General features: G+C 43.3%; 1 protein-coding gene across 11 annotated transcripts in view; it reads left to right on the top strand.

Annotated features, from left to right (window-relative positions):
- PKP4 (plakophilin 4) overlaps positions 1 to 18,236 on the top strand; it is a 248,260-nt gene that overhangs the window by 215,980 nt on the left and 14,044 nt on the right. For all 11 annotated transcript variants that reach the window (XM_061135252.1, XM_061135255.1, XM_061135253.1 and 8 more), the window contains 5 exons: positions 6,667 to 6,850; positions 10,695 to 10,812; positions 12,207 to 12,398; positions 12,599 to 12,772; positions 15,763 to 15,913. In XM_061135252.1, the coding sequence (XP_060991235.1) occupies positions 6,667 to 6,850; positions 10,695 to 10,812; positions 12,207 to 12,398; positions 12,599 to 12,772; positions 15,763 to 15,913 (819 nt within the window). The remainder of the gene's footprint in view (positions 1 to 6,666; positions 6,851 to 10,694; positions 10,813 to 12,206; positions 12,399 to 12,598; positions 12,773 to 15,762; positions 15,914 to 18,236) is intronic.

The raw sequence follows: 18,236 nt of genomic DNA, 5'->3' as shown, positions 1-18,236 counted from the left end.
CTGGAGATGATTTTCCCCCCATGACTTGTTTTCCTGGGAATTTATCCAGAGAAAGCCATTACTATAATTAAAGACACTCTCATAGTAATTGCTTTCCCATTATTTCATTTCTGTCTCAGTATCATAATTTATTCACAGCATTCCTGTCCTAGTGGAAAGTTTGAGACATTTACCTGAAGCCACAAATAGCAAATACTTATTCTCACGCTATTTTTTTCCCACTCCCCCCTTGATTTCCTTGTTTCTGTCAACTGCACCATAGTCTCACACATGAGCTAAACAGTTGACTCATCTTTGACATCACCCTCAGCTTACATCAGGCTCCACATTCTCATCACAAGCATCCTCCCTTCCTCTTTGCCTTCCCGTGCCCTCCGCACTCCAGGTCCTCATCACATGCTCCCTGAAGTACTGCCCCTGGACCCAGGCTCTGCCCCTCCTGGTCCTTCGGTGTCACTGTCCCCTCCTGGGATGACCCGTGGCCTTACAGTCCACACTTCCCCACCTGCCAGCCAAATCTACAGCCCCTGTGCTCACCTTCCCTTCTGGGCCAACCCCAGCCTCAAGGTCCCCCGTTTCCTGCCCCTCTCAGATGGGAGAGCACCCCAAGCCCACTTCCCCCTGGCCTCTACCTTTCACACTCCAGCTTGAATGCCATGGTCTCCAGTTCCACACAAGGTGAAGCTTTGCCTGCTCAGTGAACATCCAGGGAGAGGCAACCTGGTATTGGGAGCGAGTGTGGGCTCCAGAGTCTGATCGACTTGTTTCCTTGGTGATCTTTGACCCCTGGCAAGGCCCCCTCACCAGCACCAGCTCCCCAGTGATAAACACAGCACCTGCCGCTTGGGGTTGCTGACCACAGGCAAGCTGGCCTTGTTGCTCTCCCTCCTGGTGACTGCTTGGTCGCTGCTGCCTGGTGCTGTAACTGTTTGTGTCAAGGCCTCCTGGGAGCCAAGGGCCCGCCTGCTTGTATCCTTTAGTGTCTGATGTCAAAGCACCCCTGCCAGCACTTTCCAGTAGAAGTGTCAATGCAGGGCACATGTCATTATGAACTTCCTAGTAGCCACATTACAAAGGAAAAGAAACATGTTTATTTTAATAGTATAATTTGTTTGACCCAATAGTTCCAAAATATCACTTAAACTTGTAAGCAGTATGAAAACTATTAGTAAGGTGTTCTACATTCACGTGTTTCATGCCAGGTCTTCATAATCGAGTGCTTGTTTTACCCTCACAGCACATCTCAGTTCAGACTAGTTGCACTTTACATGCACTTTACGTGCTCAATAGTCTTAATATTTCTACCCCCCTTTTTCAAAGATGCTTGCAGGGCGGGTATACACAACTGCAGCCTGTTCCACGGGGCCCCTGGATACAGAATCACTGGGAGGGGATGACCATGTGTACCACGAAGTGTTCTGACCCCCAGAGAACTGAAACATGACATGATTTGTCATGATGCTTGCTCTGTGCAGGGAACCATGGGGCCAAGACCTGACTGTCCCTCCTCTGAGTTAATACTCTTCACAGCCCTGGGGCTTGGGTGCCTGGTGGACGTCTCATGAAAGAGCATAACTAAAACAAGAACAAACACTGCGTGTGAGGCCGACTTATGAAAGAAAATTCAGGGGGTGGTCAGTAGTGATACCTGACGTGCACTAGTACTTTTTTGGCTGTTTTGTTTTTCTTTTCTTTTTTTTTTTTCTTTTCAGTGTCCATGAACTCTTGTGTTGTTCGGTGTTGGGTGTTCTGTTTTTTTTTTTTTTTTTAATAACTAGGAAGCAACATGAATACTATATAAAAATTAATGGGTTTAGATTTATTTCATATCAGAAAAAAATTGCATAGGCTGGTATGTATTTATGCTACTAGAAAAAGAGCATTTTCCAAATGTTGTTTGGTTTTCTAATATCCTTTAATACATTTTTCAAATGGTGCTATTAGTTTAATTAATCAGGTAAAATCCATTTCTAATTTAACTATAAAATTATCACTTGGCTCTTTGAATAGCTATAAAGCTAGTTTTAAATGTGAGCTCTTTCAAAATTCTGCAGCCAAAGATTTATGTGAGATGGTATTATAATTACTTTATTCATTCTTTGTGGGGAAAATGAGCTTTCATCTCATATGGCAGTATTTCATTGTGGTTACTGGTTACTCTTAATTATGTGTACTTTTTCATGTGGTAGAGAATAAGCAGCATTTTCTTCAATAGGAGGCATGAAATTCCCTAACATATTCTAAATTTGTTTATGCACATTGATAGTTCTCACAACAAAAAAACTAATTGTTTTGAATAAAAACCTCAAGTTTCCTAAGCTGAATTATAGTTCATTTTTAACTTTCTTTTAAGGACCCCAGAGACAGGGCAGTGTGCTGCTGAATACCTCTGAAGCACATTCTACATTAGGATGTTGGAGCTGGGGGTTTATCGTGTTGATGGAGATTGCTAATCCTGAAGCTCTCTATTTCTCATCAGTCTTGCTGCATGTGGGAGTTGGTGTATTTTCTATTCATTACTTACTGCTCTAGGAACATTCTCCCTGACCCATTAAATGAAGCCCTAGACAGACTAAGTGGAAAGAACATTATTTTATTACTACTTTAGTGATGCGGGTACACACAGGTATTATTATTCGGTCTTAAGACTGGTGCTTTTTACTTCGAGTAGAAAAGTCAAATTAATCATTCCATAGCTAAGGCTTTTAAGTTTAATTGAACCTTCTTCATCTAATATTGGTTGATCAGAACTGGTTACTTTAGCTTTCTATAACCTTTATTTTTTAAATAGGAAGTGGGGAAGAAAAACCAATGTCTTGGAACTTGCTCTGATGTTCAAAATGGCAAGTTAAATCCATACCAAATGTAGTTTTGAGTGTTACATGGGAAAGCGCATGACTGGAGGTATAATGTAACCCTTAGTGTGGGATCAGAAAGCTGCCTTTGTGTGGATGCCACAAGCATATCAAAAATAGAGTCTTTCCTTTTTTCTGATCAAGAATAATTTTGAACATTTTTTGAAGTTGCAGAAGATGAAGCCTAAATTTCTATGGCAGACTGGTCTTATGAGTCATCTGGGTTGACCAAAAGATAGCCTAGTCTGCTGCTCTGTACATCTACAGAAGGATTACACATCTCTAAATAATTTCACATTTTATATTTGGGAAACACCGACCCTGCAGTTTTGCAGTTTGAGGGATGGGGACCCAGGCATTTTGGTATAACTTCTGGTTCTGGGAGATGGATCAGCAATGTGCTTCCCCTAACCCCATAACTAAGGTGCTGGTTTCAGCAACTGTCCATTTGGGTCTTCAGGTGAAAAACAAGCAAAACTATGCTGGTGAATTCCCTTGAAGATCCACACCACTGTTCTAACCCTCTCCCTATAGTTACAGACATGAAAGGATATCCTTAGGACACTCAGAAAAGAAGTGAAAAAGAAGGAATGCTTAGAAACTAAATCTGACAGGCAAGCAATAAAACAGAAATCTAAAAACAAATACAGGCTGTTTAAGTGGCTCCATTAACATATATTCCTGAGCTCCTATTGTGTGCCCTGCATAAGTGTAAGCAGACATATAAAAGAATGAGAGTATTTCTTACCTACTATACTTGCCTAATGAAATTTAAATTAATATTAAATTTAGAAATAAAAATGCTCATCATACTGTAAAAAGTCAACGTGGAATTTCAAGCCCACCAAATCATTAAATGGAAAGTTTATTTTGTGTGTCTTGACTGTTTAAGGTATGATGTGTAAAGCACATTGTGCCTGGCAAAGAGTAAGACCACAGTAAATGGCCGCGTTACTGTTGTTTGCTGTTGATTTGTGAGCGTTCTGCTGTCCAGTCCCAAGTAGATGTAATGGTTGGTAGTAGACTGTGAAATGACATATAACACCACTGACCATTCTAAATGCTGGACAAGGAACAGAAAGAGCCAGACAAAATTCTCATTCCGGGACAGAAAATCAGGCCAATCCACAAACCTGGTAACTATCCTTTGCCAGAGTAGATCTTAGAAGGGGCCAGGAGTGGAGGCAGGGACCATGAGAAACAAGCTTTGCTGCCAGCAATCAGAGAACCTCTAGGCATCAGCTTCAAGGTAAGTGTGCTAAGAACCAGCCCCCTTCTTAGGCATGGTTTCACCTGAAGTTTGTGACTCAACACTGTTTAATTTTCTGTATAGATATATCTCATTTTATACCTATAGCCTACAATATGATAGACTTTACTTTCCATAAACCTTGCCTTAAGTGGATTTTACTGGAATGCATTTATTCTGTGAAGTAGAACATAGCTTATTGGATAATGCAGCTCTCCCCCATGTGTAGAATTCTGTAGAATGAGGACTGTGAAATGATTTCGCAGAACAAAAAATTGCTCTTATGGCCTTAGGAATTACATGATATAAAATTGTCAGCAGAGGAGGTTGGGAAATGACCTTTGCCACCACGGCCTCTGGGCCACATGCTGCCCCTGATGCAGGCCTCTTCAGCGCCCTGGGCAGTGAGGCTGACCTGGTTGGCAGGAAATGTTAGAGCCCTATCTGTGGCAGCTGCTCTCACCCACCCTTCTGCACCTCAGCCTGTTGTCTTCTCTCAACTCACCTACCATCTAGGTCAGAACCAACCTTCAGAGACTCGTTTTTCATTCTTAGCTCCCAGGTCTGTTCTGTGGTCATCCGTCCTCAGATATTTTCCCCTAATACAGTCCTTCTGTTTTTCAAACACCCAGTTTTTCAAGCAGCAACACACAAGTGAAGCCCAGTATTTACAAAAGAGGCTGGAGCCACTCTGGGTAAACTGGGGTAGGATCTAGAGCCCTGCCACCAATTCTCCACCCACCCCTCCCCTGGCTCCCCCTGGGGGCCCAGCAGAACCCTCAGAATCCATAGAGAAGTAGGTCCACCTGTGGAGTTTAAGTTCGTTTTGTGAGCACCTACCATGTGCATCTGCCACAAGATAATTATGGAAACAGGTCTATCGTGGTGGACAGAACAAGCTTTAAGAGACAAAGCAGAGTCTTTCCTTATCCTGATTCTGGACTGTCCAGATCCCCCTCGAGTCCGAGCCTAACAAGGTGGGTCACCGCTAAGGCTGAGGTTTCAAAAAGCTGTGCTTATGGTGGGCTGTTCCACCCCAAAGGTTAGGAGCAGAAAAACGGTGAAAGAGTGTCTTGGGGGAAGAAAGGAAACCCAGTCAGCGAGGCCCAGAAGTCAAAGCCAAGTGAGAGCGGAGAGCAGCCAGGAACCAAGACAGAGCCCGGCATCTGCCTCCATCACTGACCATCGACAGCCGTGTGGGTGGGTCAGGGCAGACATGTGGGGAATGATGGTCCTCTCGGTTCATAGAGTATTCTCTTTGGTTCTGGCCTTGGCTTATTATACCCCTCCTCCTCCCTTCATAAAGAAAGAAAGCAAGCTCCTGTCAGTTCTCTCCTGCCTCCCTCCTTTGTAAAGGGCCCTGCGATTTTGTGAGGCCCCGAGAAGGCTGTGTAGTTTCTAGGCTGGCTTCTTGGTCACCAGACCCAGAGCAGCAGTTTTCAGTCTTGTCTCTGGCCTGACACTCTTCAGTCATGTTCACAAGCCCGACACGCTTCCATGGACATGGGCAGATTTTGCCAACTCCTCCCCCCCAACAGGGCCTCGAACATTTTGTGTGCTGATAATTCTAAAAGCACTGTACTGACTAAAGCAGCTTGCCAAGGATCCGTCAGGAGTGTAGGGTTCTGAGGGACTTCAGTGCAGAGGAACCAGCTGCACTGTCTCTTCTCCGTCCCCTTCCCTCTTACTTAGGAAAATGCATCGATGTAAAAATTAGAGTAGGTGTAATCTTGAATTTTCTTTAATTTCTAAAAGAGTAATTATTAGAAAATATGCATGCTACAACAATAATTTAACCCTCTTATGGTTGACACAGAAATGAAGACCTTCAAGTATGTTTGTGATTCAAGTAACACACTCTAATAAGCTAGGTTTAAGGTCTTTTGTCCTAGGAATCTTGATATGAATTACAGTATCAGTAGTTTTTAATTTATTGTGTCTTGCCTGTATCCAAAAAGGAATGGTAGTAATTTGCACATACTAATAACACTGTTAATGTGGAAACAGAAATGTTTAAACCTTTTCTAATAAGGGAGACAAAGCAAATGTGTAACCATTCTTTGTGCCAGTAAGTCACTGCACATATAATATTTATGCTTGAGCTTCCCACTAGCGAAAGTAAGAAAAGAAAGTGTGCTGAAGAGAAAGTGTAAGTCTTTTGAGAAAGAGAAGTTCTTTTCAAGTACTAAATTGTAAAAATGGTTTGTCACAGAGAACATTAAATGTAAGAGATGATACAGGAACCTCATTTTTACAACCATCACAGATGCATCATATTTGTGATCCTTGATTAGATTCTGCCCGTCCTCCTCATGGAGTAACTCTGCTTTGCTTTGCAAAACCACAGTCATCTTGCCTATGGATGACTTGGTGATAAACCGGAAACTCACATATGTTCACTCAATGTTTATTAGAGGTCCAGCCCCAGCCTGGGTGTAAATTCAGGCCATAGATTAGGTTTGGAACAGACTGAATTCCCATCAATTAATGCTAATATGTTCATTTCATTTCTAAAACTGCAGGATTTCTAATTGATTTGCTTTTAAAATCTGCCTTCTCTAGGAGTTCTGTGGAATTTATCCTCATGTGATGCCGTAAAGATGACAATCATCCGAGATGCTCTCTCGACCCTGACAAACACTGTGATCGTTCCGCATTCTGGGTGGAATAACTCTTCTTTTGATGATGATCATAAAATTAAATTTCAGACTTCACTCGTTCTGCGTAATACAACAGGTTGCCTGAGGTAGATATTTTATTTCTTCTTTCCGATTGTCTTTGATTAATATGTGTCATAGCTAAGTTGATTTTAGGATGATTTACTTCACTTTCATTAATATCTCTGTAAGTTTCCAAGTTTGTTTCAAAATTTAGGCCACTAGACTTTGTTCATCTGTGAGGAAAACATTATGAGCACAGGCTTGATAGACATTATCTTGTAAACGACTCTTCTGTAGACTAGTCAAAAAAACCCTTTCAGTCTGAAAAATTACTGACAAAATGCCAGTGTTTTACACTTTAACACCATTTTTCTGGTTATTACATTCTGATTGCTAATGTGTTTGCAGCCTGGTTTTTGTTTAAATTCAAAATGTGGAGGTATAAACTTTGAGTTGTAAAATGAGTAAGTCATGAAGGTATGATGTACACCTTGGTGACTAGGTGCTGTGTGTGTGTGTGCTTAGTCGCTCAGTTGTGTCCGACTCTTTGAGACCCCATAGACTGTAGCTCTCCGGGCTCCGCTGTCCATGGGGATTCTCCAGGCAAGAATACTGGAGTGGGTTGCCATTTCTTTCAACAGGGCATCCCCCAACCCAGGGATCGAACATTGCAGGCAGATTCTTTAGCATCTAAGCCATCAGGGAAGCCCTGGTGACTATGGTGACTATAGTCAACAATATTGTGTTGTAAAGTTGAAAGAGACTTAAGAAAGTTAATCTTAAAAGTTCTCATCACAAGAAATAAAATGTTTTTGACTTTCTGTGATGACAGGCTCACTGTGGTGATCATTTCACAGTGTATACAGATGTCAAATCACTGTGTTGTACACCCGAAACTAATACAATGTCTGGTAATTAGACGTCAGTCTTTTTAAATTGGGGCTTCTCTGATAGCTCAGTTGGTAAAGAATCTGCTCATAATGCAGGACACCCCAGTTCGATTCCTGGGTTGGGAAGATCCACTGGAGAAGGGATAGGCTACCCAGTTTTCTTGGGCTTCTCTTGTGGCTCAGCTGGTAAAGAATCCACCTGCAATGTGGGAGACCTGGGTTCAATCCCTGGGTTGGGAAGATCCCCTGGAGAAGGGAAAGCCTACCCATTCCAGTATTCTGGCCTAGAGAATTCTATGGACTGTATAGTCCATGAAATCTCAAAAAGTTGGACATGACTGAGTGACTTTAACTTTTTTAATGTAATAGTTGAAACCTTTTTGCTTTTCAAAGGGTGCAGAAGGGTGTGGTTTAAACAGTCATTGGATTTGAGTTTTATAAATAAATGAAAATGAACCCAAATACTATTTTCAGTCATTATCTTTAGCACTTGAAATCCAGAAAGCCTCCTTTTAAGTGTTACAGTATTGCTCCTTATTTGCTGGTCATTCTCATCAGTTGTTGCCCAGGTTTCCTGGGAACTTGAAACAAACCTTAGGGCTCTGCCTCAGACAGACTGGCCTCCTGTCCCATTCTGAGCCTTGGTTTCCTCATCTTTAGAACAGGGGTAACAATACCATCTCAGAGTTGTGAAGACTCAGCTTGTATAGAATGCTTTGTGTAGTGATTACACACGCTATTCACGTTTAGGCTAAGATGTCTAAGCATCTCTACAACAGAGCTTGTGGGAGCAGGGGGAAGGGCCTGGGCTTCTCCTCTGAAGCCTTCCCCTATTGGAATGGTTAGGTTAACTGTGGGCTCCTTCGCCTAGAACCGGCGTGGTGGTGCTGAGAAGAGTCAGGCTGTTAGAGGACAGACCAACTCCCTGACTCAGATTCCTGCATCACCAAGCAGGTCACATGGCCTCTACTGCTGATTCGTGGGTCAGCATCTCATCCTCTCCCCATGCCTGAAAGGGGAGACTGTGATCACTCAGCCAGTCTGCCAGGCTTCAGGGAAAGCCCGGGAGCAGGACACACAGGCTCCCCCAGTGGTTCAGAGCTATTAACATTTGGCGAATGCCTTCTGTGTTCATTTAGTGATGACCAAAACAGACTGGATCCCTGCTCTGATAGAACAAAATTCCGTTGATGAAGATAGGTAAATAAACAAGAAAATAACAGATGTCATTTAAAAGAAAATAGGGTGACCTAAGTGTTACTAGGTGGGTACTTTGAAGGTCAGGCGGTCTCTCATAGGAGGTAAGGTAAAGTTTAAGCCTAGATCTGAAATACTACAGGAGCTGCTCGCATGAGGGCCGGTGAGGGAGGTGAGCAGGTCACACATCTCGGCAGAGGAAACAAGGAGTGTAGAGACTCTGGGGCAGGGGCGGGCTTGAGGCTTAATGGGCAAGGTGCAGGGTGCTGCCAGGTTATGGCAGATTTTTTAAATCACAGGAAAGAGTCTGTACCACATGCCAGTGCCATGGGAAACAGGGTTTTAATCACGGGAGTGGGCATGGTTTCTGACTATGATGTAGGGGACAGTGGAGGCAAGAAGCTGAGGCTGTGCATCAATCCAAGCAATCAATGAGAGTGGCTGAGACCAGTCTCTGGAGAGAAGTAGGCACAGTGGGGTATGTTATGGAGGGAAAGGCTGACAAGATTTGCTTATTGACTGACTGTGATAGACAATGAAAAGGGAGAAAGTAAGGACAGTGCCTTTATCTTTGGCCAGATCAGCTGGGAGCATGGAAGTGCTGTTGATGAGGTCAGGCAGAGGGGCGGGGGGAGCAACTGAGGGTTTAGGCTGGTCTACTTTGAGAAGTCTAATTAGCTATCCATACGGTAATATCAGGATAAATGAGTTTGGAGTTCTTGAGAAGGGTTGCCCTAAAGATAGACATTTGGGGGTCATGGGTCCATAGATTGTGTTCCTTGTTAAATCCAAGGAACAGAAGGACACCACTCAGGAAGAGTGCAAAGATAGAGGCAGGGACCAGTATAGCCCTGGGCACCCCAGAGGGACCCACGGGCAGAAGAGGCTGAGAAGGAAGACAGCAGATGAGAGGAAAACCAGAGAGATATGAGGAACAGAAGAGGGCAGCTGTTGAGTGCAGCATAGAGGTTACCGCAGATAACAACAGTAGAGGGATTATAGGTGATAGTATCTCTTTGGCCTCAGAAAAACAAAGGTGAAAAGAGAAGTCATTCTCAATCCCCCTTGCAAAGGCTAATTTTTGCAAAATTGCAGAGTTAGACTACTTGGTTAATGGCACATAAAATAGAGCCTTATAATTTGGCATCAGTTCACAAAGTTGAATGGATAGTAAAATTTCAGTATGGATGAGACCTAAAAACAACTCAGAGTTTTTAATAATTTAAAAGATGAGGAAAATGGTAGCATGACCAAGTGTTCTCATTTAACCTGAAGTTTTTGTATAAGAAATGATGTTTCCTCTGTTCATTCAAGAAGCATTTATGACCATCAACTACATGCAAAAAATGTTTTAATAGGTGCAAGGACTGCCAAGACCTTATGGCCTTACAAGGAAGTAAAACTGCCTGAATATAGCAACCATGTGTGGCTAACAAACATCCTTTCACATGGTGGGGACTTTTGTAATTGCTTTATCTGTAGCAATTCATCTTTTCCTCACAGCAATCCTATGAGATAGTTACTATTATTCCTCCTTTTTTTAGGAGGAATAACTTTAAAAAAAAAAAGTTTAGAAGGAAACTCAGGATAAGCCCCCAAAATAATTATTTTAGGAGGTTAGAAAGTGACCTGTCACAAGAGAGATACAAAGTTCAAGTGTCCCTGCTGTCTTCTATTCATGGCTAATGAGGGGCTGGCTATTATGGTGAGCTCTTGAGATATTAAAATACAGGCTCCATACGCCTCCTCAGACCAGATTTACATGCTGCTCTGCAGTCCATTCTCAGATCATTAAGGTAAGGCTCCATGGCTAATGAGCTCCCCCGTGTCTCTGCCTGTGTAGGAATCTCAGCTCTGCTGGGGAGGAAGCAAGGAAGCAGATGCGGTCCTGCGAGGGGCTGGTGGACTCGCTGTTGTATGTGATCCACACGTGTGTGAACACTTCTGATTATGACAGCAAGGTCAGTGAATGCTGGTTGGCAGAGGACAACAGCTGCTGACCACCACTATCTGCATGCCTTTGACTCTGGCTGGAATTCCTGACCCTCTCCTCTTCGTTAGGTTACACTCCAGGTTAAAGGGAGAATGTCTCTAAAAATTACAAATTAACAGAGACAAGAGAACTTAACGAAAATAGCTTTAGAACCGTGAAAACTGAGTTATTCCATGTGGTTAAGAACCTTAGCAGGGTCCAGACCTTCTCTGTGATTCTCCTGGGCTCAATGTCAAGGTGATTGCCCCACTGCTGTTCTCTCTAATTCTGTATCCCCTGCTGCTACAATCAGATCCATCTGCATCTGCATGCTGAATAAAAGTTCCTGATTGAGGCACTGGAATCCCCCCCACCTCTCTGCCAAACCTGCCTCAGTACCAAAGGATGCCCTTTCTACATCCCAGGCTGCTGCCTTTCATCCGCTCCCTCTGTTCCTAGCACGAGCCCCTTATCCTCCCCTCCTATTTTCTCCATCCGGCCCTTGTACAAGGCATTCTGCTCATCATCCAGGGTCTGCACTGGCATCAGAGGCTGGGGAAGGTGGGAAGAAACAGGAAAGAGGAACTAAATGTGTCAGGAATCCCAAGGCAGGCCAGTCATGTATTGTTCAGATTGGGCTAGACAAAGAGAGGCCACAAGTAGGCCTGGGTTTGAAAATAAGGGTCTGTGAGAGAAAAGAATGATGAGTGAGTGGTAGGCTTGGGAGGAGGTAGAGGAGAATTCAAGGTGACAGCCAGGTTTTCATTTGAGCTTCATTGAACCAAAAGATCCTCAGATGAAACTGAGAGGAGTAAATAAATTGGAAGGGGAAAGCTTGCGGGGCAAAACCGAACTTGGTTTTTGACACTCTGTGTTGAATAGACAGTTGGCCTCTCAGTTAGAGGTATGATAGAGACTTTGGGAGGCCAAAGACCATGTACAGAAGACAAAATGTAAAATGAAAGAGTTCGTGGAACTTTCCACAGATGGAGGGGAGACGTGGGAGATGGAAGAAGAGGACAAAGCTGGCCCTTGGGGGAGGGGCTGTGAGAAGGGGTGGGGTCCTGGTAATTTGGGGGCATCTGCCACTGCAGCAGCCCTGAAGCAGAAACCTTGGGCATTCTCCCCTCCAGAGCCCCGCACATTTCACTCAGCGTGACATCAGATCCTCAGCTGTACTGTGGGTGCTCTGCACACTCTGTGAACTTGGGGTCCCACCAACAGTCTGGAGTCAGAGTTCTGACTTTCAGATTGCAGGGTCCCATCAGTGAAAAACAGTTCTTTCATATTCTACATTTATTTAGTGCCACTGGTGCTTGGTACAGAAGCCTTTTGCGCTAACATGATACGATGGTTTTAACCCTGCGCCGTGTTGGATTTCAGACCGTGGAGAACTGCGTGTGCACCTTGAGGAACCTGTCATATCGGCTGGAGCTGGAGGTGCCTCAGGCCCGGCTGCTGGGGCTGAACGAATTGGATGACTTACTCGGAAAAGAGTCTCCCAGCAAAGATTCGGAGCCAAGCTGCTGGGGGAAGAAGAAGAAGAAGAAAAAGAGGACACCACAAGAGGATCAAGTTAGTATTTTATTTGACATGAAACTCTTAAAGTTTCATTTCTCTGGAAGTAAGAAATCACATATTTGGCAAGAAAAAATTTTTTCTCATGATTCAGCTTTTCTGCATAACTCTAGCTGAGTCCAGCAGAAAGGAATGTTTTCAAATGTTGAATACTGTGTTCACTTTGCCTCCACCAGTGCATGCTCTTTGTCTTTCAGTGGGATGGAGTTGGTCCTATCCCAGGACTGTCGAAGTCCCCCAAAGGCGTTGAGATGCTGTGGCACCCATCAGTGGTAAAACCATATCTGACCCTCCTAGCAGAAAGTTCCAACCCAGCCACCTTGGAAGGCTCTGCCGGATCACTCCAGAACCTCTCTGCTGGAAACTGGAAGGTAGGGTGTCCTCTGCTCATCCACACCTCCATGCAGTCAGACCAACCATGGTCAATGGAAAGGGATGAACGAAGGTGTTTAGGACTTAGTAAAGGGTAGGAGGAAAGAAGTGAGGAGACTGCAGTTGGCTCAGGGGATCCAAGGATGAATATGAGATAGCCCTTCCCCATGAGAAACTGAAGGCAAAAGAGAAAAACAGACATACTGAGTAAGTGTTGTATAGACTCCATGGTCTTGGAAGAGGACCTCTAACCCAGCCTGCTGAGGGAAAGGCAAGGAAGGAGGGACTCCAGGAGGTAGGGAAGAGTTCCTGGGGGGATAGTGCTGCCCAAGTGGAACCTTTAAGAATGAGCAGATGAAGCCCGCATGGTGTGAGGTTGGGTGCAGAGGGAGCTTTCCAGATAAAGGGACAAGAGGGGACAAGAGCCCTCACAGTGAGGACGTCATGGGCGGAGGCTACAGGCTGGTGGCTGAGTTGTGCAGGGGGACGAAGAGTGCCCATGGTGGAACTGGCCCTCGTAACCAGGCCTGACGGCCAAGCTTCAGGAGCTAAAACCTGACCTTCAGACCAGAGGGGCCACTGAAAGGGTTTAAGCAGACAGGCGACATATACAGATTGATGTGGACACGGTTGGATCCCATCTGCAGCTGCACTGAGAGTGAATTTGAAGTCAAGAGCCATGGGGGCTGGGATTCTGTTGGAGAGCCTGATGAGAGATGCCGAGGGCCTGAATTACAGCTAAGATTGGGCCGTTGTTCCTTTCTAATACTTGCAGTTTCTGCCTCCACTGGTAAACGTGTGACTTCATTAGGAAAATTGAAGGTGATTTCCTACTGTTACCACTATAAGCAAGTTCTCAGAACTTTTAAAATATCATCTGACAATGTCTCAGACAACCCTTGTTTGAAACATTTCAACCTCTAGAAGTTTGCAAACAAGTATGTTTTAGTAGAATTATTATAATGCTTGTTTTTGGTTATTTCCTCCATCACCACCTCCCAAAATGAAAATTGTCTGGGCATTGTTTTTTACCATAAGAGTGAAAAGTATTGCATTGCTAGCATGCAACCAGCTGTTCTAATGCTTATATATAAATAATTAGGCCTGGTGCTAAGCCACTGTGGTTTTTTTGTTATTGTTCTTGATGTGTGTATAACTGAGTCACTTTGCTGTATGGCAGAGATTGGCACAACATTGTAAATCAACTATTTATTAATTAAAAACATTAGAAGTGCTAATAGTATCTAAGTACTGACTCTGGAGCCAGACCCCTGACTTTGAATCCTGCCCTACCTCCCTTACTAACTGGAGGCCTCAGATCTTTCTGTCCTCAGGTTCATCATCTATAAAATGGAAATAATACCCACCTCATTATGTGGTTTTAAGGATTAAATGACATAATAAATGTGGAGGACCGTGGACGGTACCCAGCACATAAGTATTCATAAATATTTATGTTGGTGATATAGTGCTCACCTCCAGCATCTTATGACCTGAGAATCATATGGTGATTTTAAAGAAGACAGTAATTAAAATAGATATGATTTGAGTTGTAGAACTTTATTTTCTGGGAGCTTTAGTGAATAGAAGTTAAATGGCAGGGTCATTTAAAATGTAAATATTATATGGAAGTGATTTCAAAGGTATCTAAAATAGTAAATCAAAATATTGGACTCTCATTAAGAAAACAAGATAGTCATGGTGAGAGATATGAGCAAGTCAGAAGCTGTTTTGGGAGTGGTAATGGTGGTAACGTTCTGAAAGGGAGGCACTTGAGGTAAACTGAGCCAGTTGTCTCCAAGACAGGCAGGCATTGGTTTTGTCCTTGCAGGTTTCAGAGGGAGAAGTTGCCAAAGCTACCCAAGTCCTTTACCCAATAGCAAGTTGTGTATTGTGTCTCCCCTGCAGATTTAATTTGATTTAGAAAACAGGAGAATTGACTTCACTTGAAGAAAGTTAATAGGATCTTTGAAATGCATCTTTTCCTTTTATTTATGTTTTTAAAAAGTCCATTTTGTTGATATTAAAGACGTGTCAGTCACATATTTTCATGTTCAAAATAATACAAAGGGCTGGCAGATCTTTGTCCTTGTGTCTTGACCACAGCAGGAAAGTATTAAGATGTTTTATGAGCAACATTTTTCAATTATCCTAAATTTTGAAAGATAGTTTGTATTGGTAAAAATGTCAGTGAAAGCTCAAAACAAGATTAAAGACCCATTTTCAAATGTTACTTTTTCTGTTTGTTTGTTTCCTTGATGACTTCGTGTTCATTTCCAATTCATGTGGTGCCCAAACTGACTCACTGTACAGACTTGCCTCTTAATCACGAAAGAAGTTTTTGATTGTGGATTTTAAAAAAGCAGCAGCAGCAGCTAACTAATCTTGAATGATAAAGTATTTTGCACACAGATATACTTACTTTTTCACCAGTGTGTATGAATTATGATGCTCAGTGTTCCTGGAGAGTTCCTTTTCTTCCAAGGCAAGGGCTTTTTTTCCCAAGCAATTTCTTTGAAGGGTTACTAAACTGTAAATATTGTTGCAGAGAATACAGGGGAAGGATGACTGGATGGAAACAGGTTCTCCTTTAATGTGCACTGATCAGTTACCAGCTCTGCCATCCTATTTATAGCCTCTGGACCTGGCATGGGGCCAACTGCAGAGAAGACACGCCATCCGTCCTTAATCATGTTTATGTAGCTGAAGTAGAAAGTAATCACTGCCTTCTCTTTTCTGCACAAAAATATCTGCCAGATGGTGGTTTGAGGTTTTCAGGCTTTGGGATTTCTTTTTAAATCAGTCATCCTAGCTTATCTTTTTCCCAAACTGGTTTTCTCTTGACTGGCATCACAGATTTAATCTCCAGTTGGAAAAGAAAACATTTAATCTATTAGTTCATCTTTTGAAAACATCTTTCTTAGGTGACAGTAATGCCTGAGAGTTGCCCTCTGTTTTATATTGCTTATTACCTTGTTTTGTTTCCTAGTTTGCAGCATATATCCGAGCGGCCGTCCGCAAAGAAAAAGGGCTCCCCATCCTTGTAGAGCTTCTGAGAATGGATAACGATAGAGTTGTTTCTTCTGTGGCAACTGCCTTGAGGAATATGGCCCTAGATGTTCGCAACAAGGAGCTCATAGGTATGTTCTGGTGACCTGATGAACTCTAAAAAGAAATGACAGCATTTATAAAGCTCTTATTTTGATTCATAAAAATATGACATTTAAATGACTAGCAGCTGAGTCCTGGTCCCTGGTTTCTTAGTGTATTTTGTACGCTTGTGTCTGTCCTTTCTGACCACTCCTTTTCAGCGAGAGGCAGGCTTATTAATTAAACATTGATCCGGAAGGTAAGTGTTCAGAAAAGCTAGCAATTTCAGTCATGTATTACAAAGCTACTTGATAGATTTGGTGTGACTGTTTCCCAAGAGAGATTCATTTCTTAAACAATAAAAAAAGGTTTGACTCTCACTTTTCTGTTTTTTGAGACTTAACATCTGCTAATTCACCAATACTACCATGTTCTAAATTTTAAAAAGAAATCACATGAATGTTTTGTAGCTTTTCCTTCTCAGATCTGTGTAAGTGCTCACACCAAAACAGAGCCACTGCCCCAAGGCCTGACCCCAGGGCAGGGTCAGGATGAGGGAAAGGCAAATGAGGCACATAGGGCACAAAATTCTAGGAGGCATTCACCCTTAAGTCAATTCAAATGTGGCTAGCACTTGCATGAACTTGAGAATGAGCTCCTCTTCAAAGTTCTGCTCTCTTGGCAGCTTACCTTGCTTGCCTCCTAGGGATGGCCACATCCCAAGCAGAGTATGGCACACAGAAAAGATCAGATACCCTCCAGCAGACCGCAGGTTAAACCCTGGATCCACTGCTCACTGGCTGTGTAACCTGGGGTGTCCTGCATTGAGCCCACCAGGCTCTGTTCCTTCATCTCAATTGAAAACTCCTCCTTGGTTTCCATCTCTGAAAGGAAGCTGCCCATGCCAGCTCTCCTCACAATGGACTTGCTGTGAAAATGCAAGCTCCACGCCAGACCCATAGCTGGTGACAGGTCAGGGGAGGAGGAGGAGGAGAAATTAGACAAGACCTTATGTGGATTAGTGAGTGTATATTGAACTCATTAAAATACCCCTGCCATGAGAGATAGGGAAAGAGGAAAGGAACAGGGGCCAGAAGGTTTGCCTTACAGAGTGACCGTGAGAATTCTCTATGGCCCCTCGAACAGTGCCAAACAGCAGTGCTATTTTAAGTCATTGCCTGGATTATCCTGTTCTTAAAACACCATTCCTCCATGGAGCCAAACTGTACCTCACAGAGAGGAAAGGATCTTCTTCCACAGCCTGTTCATACTCCAACTCGTGCCTGATTCCAGTAGATGTGTTTATAGCTCTTAGTTCCCACATTTCCTTGAGAGAAATCCTCTAGGTCCCTAAAGAGAGATTTTTTAAGTTATTTCTGTTACATCTATATTATTTGAATTTATAGTTTGGGAGTTCTTACTGCTAAAAACCAAAGGGTTGGCCACAGATGCCTTGTGGCCTATCATTCCACACATGGAGGAGACAGTGGGAGAACAGAGGGTGCCGGCCAGCTCCGTGAGCGCTGAGACCTGTGGGGAGAACCGGTGTGCATTCCGGGGCCTGGCCTCTCAATGCCTCCCTGTGTTTTTGTGAGTTCCTCACCCCCTTCCAAACTTCAGTGAGCATTTTCTGCCTCCACTGATGAGCTCTATTTTACCCAGCTTTATTTACTCAGGAGTCACTTTTTCTTGTTTCCCCATGAAGATCCCTTCCTTCCTAGGCATTCTGAGCCCCTCCCAGATTCAGTATCTGACTCTGATTTACCCAGCATTTCTGTTTCTAAGAACCACTCCCTTCACTCTTTCCTCACGTCCAGCACTAGCAGTGGACTCTGTCTCCAGAGACATTTCTTCACGAGGAAACACAGTTTTGTGAGCTCACAAAAGTTCCTGCATATTCACCTGAGTCTGACCAAGCCAGCTGTCTGGGCCGCAAGCTCTGAGAGAACTGCTCGGGTCGCTCACAGATGGAGGGAGCGGCCTTCTCCCAAACTTCCAGGGTGCAGTTTAAAACTTAGCAAAATGACAGATTACATGTTGCGGACCTTCTGGTCATTCACAAGTATTCACAATCACAAGTGCTAACTTATCATCTTTTCCTAAAAACCATATTTATCTTTTGGCTTAACATGTCATCACTGTTTTTCCACTCTTGGTAACAATATTCTCTATGAGTAAAGCTCAAGTCTTCCCTTGACATGCTGTAAATTATGGCACTTGTATTCAGGCCCTGTCTTCTGTTGCTTACCACTGTATATAAATAGGTCTTCAATAAAAATCCCATTTAGCATCCACTCAATTATTAGCATAAGAGAAGAAAAAAATTAAGAAAATATTTACTTGCACTTTAGTTAATTTCTTTTGTCTCTGATG

The sequence above is a fragment of the Dama dama genome, chromosome 33 (assembly GCF_033118175.1).
Source record: "Dama dama isolate Ldn47 chromosome 33, ASM3311817v1, whole genome shotgun sequence".
NCBI lineage: Eukaryota > Metazoa > Chordata > Mammalia > Artiodactyla > Cervidae > Dama > Dama dama.
Note: the sequence above shows the minus strand (reverse complement) of the source record. Positions and strands in the feature narration are given on the sequence as shown.